A 7781-nucleotide genomic window follows, 5' to 3' on the forward strand; every position below is an offset into this window, starting at 1 on the left:
AAAAAAAATGAATGCATTTACTGTTTGTATGACAATAAAATGAACAGAGTAAAGCAGTATGGGGTGTACATCCCACAAAAGTGTTAATTTTATTTTTAAATGTTTAAAAATTTTATATCCTTTAATATAAGTTTTTTGTCCCCACATTTATCACAGTTAGTAGCCCTTTTTGCTAGACAATGTGTCACCTTTATTATGGAGGTCAAATACACCAACTTCCGGTAATGGGTGTCTATCCCGGACATGTTTTTTAAAAACTTTATTTACAAAAGACAAACACAGGTAATTGTCTATGAATGTAAATCAGAAGATTTCTGAGTTTAAAGAAAACTTTTCAACACTGATATTTTGTTATTCAGGCACTTTTAGACAAACGCCTAAATGTTTATGTTATTTGTGAACTGTAATCAAGAGTTCTCAAAGTTTTTGAGAAAAAGAAATGTTGGGAAAGATGCCATTACGTGCAATGTCGACTCCTAGGGGTCGCTGTATCATTCAGTACTAAAATAACACATTAAAAGCATGAAGAACACAGTCATAACTAATTACATAAATAAATAACAGACCGTGGAATTTGCAGACTAAATGTTTAAACTCAGTTCATTAAGTAATATTTTTACTTTTGAGTCTATAAATTTCTGAAATTAAACAAAACCCTGGAACAGTGCTGGTTAAAGGAAACAAATCTCATTTATATCCTTTTTCTTGAATCTCTAACAGGATTCTTTTTATTCGACACTTTTCTTTTCTTAGAGGCTCCCGCATTTTAAAAAGCTGGAACTTTTTCTGGACTCTCCGCATAAATAAACACGAGCACCCAGTTCGGAAAAATGTTACAAATGTATTTGCACAAAAGAAGATGCTTCACACAGTTTGTTCACTTACATATTTACAAATCTCCTGTTACACTTTACACACTTTCATACAAACCAAAATGTCTGTACGACATCTCTCAAAGGTTCTTTAATTACTGTTAATTTATAAAGTTATTAGAGACAATGAAATCTAACTAAAAGAAGAAATCTGAGGGAGCTGTGAGACTACGACACAAACTACAGTCACTCAGCTGTTTTACACTCATGCAGTTCTCGGTAATCAGAGGATTTATTGCTGGACCTCAGGTAGTGAAAACACACCTCTGACCTCTGTGTGGAAGATAAAGACAACTCTACTGAGTCATTTAAAGAAAGCACATAATTAAAAACTGCCCTTTCCAGTTCTGAGAACGCTTTCCTGCCCATGTCCACTGAGAAAAAGAAGGTTTATATATCAGAGCATTGAGAATAATGCAGATGTGTTAACGCCGCAGAGCTGCACTCTACGATTCCTCTTCCTTAGACAGCGTCTGAGGAGGAAAAACACAAAGGACTTCTTAGAAACAGGACAAATGCTTTTAATTAAAAGACTATTTATTGTGTGTTTTATTAAAACTCACCTGTTTGAGGAACTGTCGTCCAAAATAATTGGTAGCCATGTTCTTTAAGCTGGTCTTCCCTCCCACTTTGCACCTCACGTATCCGTATAGGTTGGCGCCTTGCAGCACGACGCCCATGATCACGACGGGCTGTGAGGAAGACGACAGTTTTCTGAAATAAACCCTGGTCATATTTCATATTCCCCTTATTATCAATAAATCCCACGAAAAGGCTGAAGGCGAACCACGTGTATCCTCTTCACTGCTGGTATGTTCCCAGAACACGTGAGAACATGCTGAATACACAATAAAGAGATGCACTGATCTTTTTAAGGGAGTAACTCACAGTCACAGGGAGTTTATGATTGCAGTTGTTGTCTGGGCCAACAGCTGGAACCATCTTTTTCTATGACGATTCCTTGCAAAGATTTTGATCTTAGTTTTCATTTTTTAAAAGTTATGACTTCTAAACTTAACTGGGACCTTACTGCATCAGGTCATGTGAACTTCAAACGAGCATATAGCCTCCAGGGAAAACACTGGGTGCATGTCTGACACATCACCTCATAACGGTTCAAATCACACTGTGAGCATTTCAGACATGAAGCATTCAGGCTGAAGGAGTCCACTGTGTTCCTGTGTCTGACTCCCAAACAACAATCTCGAGGGATAAAACCTTTAGTTTAAAAGTGACGTTTCTCTTGGGGCCACTTGGAGGTGTCTCCCAAAGTGAGTCCGTCCACACAGACTCTCATCTTAAACTCCACAGAGAACTTTTTTACCCTCTACGGACCGTTTCTTCTTTCTTAGGTGGTTTTAGGTAACGTAGCTGCTAGCCATCTGCTAGCCAAAACCAAAACACTGAGGCTTCAAACTGTGAAGCCCAAGACCACAGGACGGCTATGCCCATCTTTCATATACAGTCTATATGCAAATAAAAGTCCCACAAAGGAGCCAACGAGTCTCATCGTCTGTGAGCTGCAAACTGATAGTGATAAGTGATTCTTTTTATAACAAATTTCCACAAACCAATTAAGTTACCTTAAAACTTAGAGATATTACTCAGAATTGCATCCCCCCTCGTGCAGCAGGAAAACTTTGAAAGCAAGCTTGAGATGCAGGGTGAGAGCAGGGAAACACTGGCTCATGTTTACCAAGTAATTATTGTCTAATTTTACTTAAGAAAGCACCAAGAACTAATAGGGTTCAGTGGGCTTAGAGCTGAGAGACACAGCCAGGAGCTAGGTTTTATTTTCTCAGTGCTGTGAGAAAAATACAGGTGTAACTGAGTTTTAATGGGATTTGTTGATAATAAGAAAAACAGCATTTGTCCAATCACTAAAATCTAACAACTTACCATCCATTTAATCCTGAATGAAAACAGGGTGCTAAAGACAAAGATGACCCAGAGGACGGGGCAAACAATCAGTCCGAGCCAGAATATCCTGGACTCTGAATCTGATGCTTGCTGCTTCCCTGTACCCTGAAGAAGAAGGAAACAGGATATCTCAGTTAGACATCTGCGAACACGATAAGACCTGTTGACAGTAAACATCTGGACGAAGCAACCTGACACAGAGCAACAGGTCAGGGTCATGTTTAGCTAAAGCCTCGTGTCGGAGCCAGAGCAGATTCAGCAGAGATGCATCTCACCTTCCTCGACTCAAACACCCAGTGGCTTCGTCCATCGTCATCCACCTGATTCCACCACCGCAGACCAACCATCAACCTCCCAGTGATGTTCTGCAGATGGAGAGATTTATGGCTTTGTTATGGAGATTCTGGCAAATCTTATTCACAAGGTGCTGGATCTGAATACTGTTTCCTAGGTTTAATTATTTACACAAGTCTTTGTGTAACAGTGTGACTCTGGAAACCGAGTCCAGTTGCACATCTGACTTACAGAGGAAAACCAGAGCTATTATCCAAGGAGATTCTACAGCAGATTTAAACAAGACTAACAAAAAAAAAAAGGCACTCGATGAGCCAATCGATCGCCCAAACAGAAAAAACATCAACCCTGACCGACACATGTACGCACTAAAGGGTCACAACAGCTTCAGCTGTGTGGTAAAAAGCACCACATACTTGATACTGCAGAAAAGATCTTTTATCAGATCTAGCTCCTGATTTTCTACATGCACTTTTTCTATTCCAGTAAAAGTTTAAAAGCTTCTTTCAACTGCCCCCTTGCCCCGAGGCGTCACCACAGCACATAGCGCCGCACACTTGATTTAGCAGTTTCCCACCAGATGATTTCCATTTATCCCCAAAAAGGATTTGCGTCTCCAGCTGGAATCCTACCAGCAACCTGCCAAGCAAGTGTGCTAACCACTGTACCAGTGACCACTGAAATTAATCCCAGAGCTCTTCAGTCGTTCATTTCTGTTGGTAAGGGATTCAGATTCATTCCAAGGAGGCAGTTTTGTTGTGAGATTTGCTTTTAGAAGGACTAGTTTATGTGGACTTCACTACCATGAGACTATTTAAACCGATTCAACGTGAACATCATCAGCACACAATAACACATCCACAAGAACCAGTGAATGACAAACGTCCAGAAAGCAGAGGTCTTTAAATCTCACTGCAGGTAGTGAAGCTACAGTGATCAAATACAGAAAACAGCACATTACAAATGTCAGACTGGCCTGTAAACTCTGCCTCAACTCATCATGATTATGACTGGATGCCTGCAGTACCGGCTGTAGAATATCCGGTCTCCAAGGCTCCGAACTGTCTGTCAAAAAACACGATGGTTGAATCTGTGACCAAAACCTTCACCATGTTTTTCTCACGACTGCTCATCATCTCATCCGAGCACCAACAATTCATTCAAAACGAATAATCAATAACCAAAAAGTGAGAACAGTTGGAAAGCTTTTAGGACGATTTCCAATCTTGCTTTTAAGCTCCTGATAAAACTTTTATCCCATCTGGTCCACTCTTCCTCTGAGTTCTGCCTTTAAGAAATGCACAACAAAAAGCAAAAAAGCCCCACCAAGATCATTAATTATAATCAATACAACAACTCCTTCCATCACTACAGTGGAGATATTAAAGTGATAAGAGAAACACCTTTACTGTCCAGAAGTCACATGAGAGCAGAAGGATTATTGTGACCATGCAGGCGATGAAGCTCCCGCTGATGAGCTCAGCGAGCAGGTACACGATGATGGCAATGACTCTGAAGAAGAGGTGGAAGAAGGCCGCTACTGGATGCCTGGTGACACATTTTTAACTAATTTAATATGACATGGAGTATCCACACAGATCAATAACCAATATTGTGTCATATTAATAACAATTATAATCATTATTATTAATAAGAACAAATAATAATAACAACATTTAAAAAATCTTTTTTTGCTCAGTGTAAAACTTAAACATGGGTCTCTGACAACAGCAAAAGTCATTGTAACATATAATCTCTAATAGTCAACTAGCCCACATCAGATGATAGTGATAACTTAGCAGACAGATCAGTGAAGTCCTTGTAAAAGTGTGAAAACATACCAAACAAACCCCACAAACCATTAGCCATTATTATCTTGATATCAAGTAGTGACTTGCACAACAAACAGCAAAAGCTTTTCCTTGAAATGTAAATAAATCATTTAATGAAGTATAAACTATCTTCTCTGCAGAGAAAATGTTAAATCCTTCAGCGATCTGCAAACGTACTTAACGCCTGACTTCTTCGACCTTTTCCCTGCGTCATCCTCAGCATCAAACAGAGACACGTCTTCATCGTTGGTATCCTGAGGGATCAATAAGAAAGAGGCTTAAACCTCAACATAAAACAATGTGGAAAAAAAGCCTCGTCTCTCTGTGGTCAGGGATCATCAGAGGAGTAAGATTGATAACAGTCTGTTTGAAACAGAAATCTGGAGGTTTCGTAATACTAATACACAATTCTGTAACAGGTTGTTTCTGAGCTTTTAACATCATAAATAAATACACCAAGTCCTCACAGTACAACTTCATATGCCTCCAAACACACTCCTGTTGTTGGGGTAATAATTTTTGTATTCCTATATTATCAAGAGATTCAGTTTACTAACTTAAACGGAAAAATAAATCTTCAAATGCTGACACTTAACAAGTTAGAACCAACAAGAGTACCAAGAAAATAATCAAACAGTTGTTATTATTATTGAAAACGTGCCATTTCTTCATTATTGTTGCACTCTAACAGCTGGCAGCTCAAACACAGATCAGGCCTAACACTAAGATCTTATTAAGTTGTTTTGACATGTTAGCAGGATAACCTGAAGTGAATTTGACCTGTAAACTGGAAAAACCAAATACTTACCAGCTGCTTAAAGAACAGCAGCTGATAATATAGATTGGAGTGAGGTCACTTTAGCTTCTCTGCGCCAGGAGACAGTTTAAAACTCACACTTTTGTTTGCTCGGATTATAAACAGCACAAACATTGCCACGTTAGCAGGATGTAGCTTCATTTCACGTTTTGTCACCTTGTTTGCTGATGTTTGTTCAGGCTGATGCTAACTTTAGCAATCGTTAGCTGACACCGCAACACAACAGATGCCCTCTAGCGTAAATTTGCCGTATACAGGTTTAAAGCGAACATTCTGGTCGTGGGTTTTTTTCGAGTAGAAAACTTCATCGTTTGATCCGTTTTAAAAACATCATTTTAACGGTAGCTGAGCAGAAATGTTAGCGTCTTAACTACTTAGCAATATTAGCACCACAGATGTCCAACCGAGCTGGGAAACATTCTTCAGCTTCATTAAATAATTTTACTGACGGTTAATGCTTAAACAATCCCACGTTAGCTGTTAACCACACTAAGACATTATTTTAAAAAATAGGAAATAAATGTGCTCTTACTTACGGCTAGCATCTTGAAACTTGGTCAGGCTCTTCCTGCTTACATGCTCAGTTACACGTCACTATAGTCAGGTGACCAAAACGCGCCACGTCACTGAAGTCCACGCGGTTCCTCGATAAAAAAAAAAAGTGTTTGACGTAATATTTTATTTTTGAAAACAACATTTTTTGTATCATAAAATGATTGCCATACATAACATTAAATATATATTTAATAAAAATAATAATAAAATGATGAGTATAAAAATCTTTATACTCATAATTTGCAATAATATGTTTTTTTGCATTCTATTTTTTTGTTTTATTCCAATTTCTTTTCTTTTTTTAAAGTGTTAATTGATTCATTAAATTATGTACTCGTTGTATACTATTACTCAGAAATGACAGGTATAGAAATATTATGTTCATAGTGTTGTGTATATATAGGTTAATCCATCCAATTCAGGGTTGCAGGGCAGGGGAGGGGGTACACCCCAAAAAGGTCTCCAGGGATCCTGACACAAAAAGACAGTCAATCACACTCACATTCGCACCTATGGCTAATTTAGAATCGGGAGTCATCCAAACATCTGCATGTCTTTGTACTATGGGAGGAAGCCAGAGTACCTGAGAGAACTGACAAGTGGAGAACATGCAAGCTGCTGCACATAGATAGGCTTGGATTCAAAGCCCAGACCTTCTTGCTGTGAGATTAGGTACAGAATAATCATCAAAGATATTTTAAGTGTACTGATTTTTTTTTAATCCTAGCTTTGGTAATTTAACAGCACATATGGTTCACATGGATGAAAGAGGCCTCTGAGCACAGAGACACAAACTACAAACCATGCATGTAATGCTTTGTCTCTCCACCTGTGTACATGTCTGATATTTTGTCTCTGTTTGTGACTCTTCCTGCTCATGTTGCATCTCTTTATTTCTTTAATGTACATATGCAGGGTTTTTTGGTTTTTTTTGTCAATGTCTGCATTTGTTTTGCAGCTTTTGTTCACTTTTACATCAGTGAAGAAATGTGCCTTTTTCTCCCTAAGTGACCAAAGCTTGGTGCAGTCATTTTTCTTTTTCACCAGCAAATCTCGAGGTTGATTTACTTGAACAAACCACCACAGCGTGGCCTCTGCTCTACTGAGAGATACAACAAGGAAGCTTTCCAAAAAGTATTAAACAAGGCTAAGGAATAACCCATGTCTGGAAAAGCTAAAACAAAAATTTTGAATCCTAAATGATCCACTTAGTTTTTGAAATCATATTTATGTGTGCCACAGAAATGTACATTAGCAAATGTTTAAAGGATGCTGTTGATTTGATGACGTAGAGTGTTTCAAACTGTCAAGAAAACCAGGCAATTGTTTTGCAAATGCAGATACGCCTTTTTATTTGCATACAGAAAATATAGAACATTTTCAGTAACAGTAGTCCCAAAGACACACCGGTGAAGAGCATCAACATGACGTGATCCCAAATGAGAAACAGATTATTAGTTTTGCAACAAAAATAAATCTCCTGTAAACAAG

The 7781-nt window shown here is 38.4% G+C and overlaps 1 protein-coding gene across 1 annotated transcript; it reads right to left on the reverse strand.

Annotated features, from left to right (window-relative positions):
- Positions 1-821: 821 nt before the first annotated feature.
- On the reverse strand, positions 822-6365 carry tvp23b (trans-golgi network vesicle protein 23 homolog B (S. cerevisiae)). The gene is made up of 7 exons (XM_005725714.1): positions 6272-6365; positions 5096-5172; positions 4490-4634; positions 3068-3157; positions 2772-2897; positions 1436-1564; positions 822-1345 (listed from the first exon to the last, which is right to left on the reverse strand). The coding sequence occupies exons 1-7, from the start codon at positions 6278-6280 to the stop codon at positions 1319-1321; spliced, it is 603 nt and encodes a 200-aa protein (XP_005725771.1). The 5' UTR covers positions 6281-6365; the 3' UTR covers positions 822-1318.
- Between the last annotated feature and the right edge of the window lie 1416 nt (positions 6366-7781).

This window comes from Pundamilia nyererei, unplaced genomic scaffold (assembly GCF_000239375.1).
Source record: "Pundamilia nyererei isolate P.nyererei 1_Seehausen unplaced genomic scaffold, PunNye1.0 scaffold00017, whole genome shotgun sequence".
Classification (NCBI taxonomy): domain Eukaryota; kingdom Metazoa; phylum Chordata; class Actinopteri; order Cichliformes; family Cichlidae; genus Pundamilia; species Pundamilia nyererei.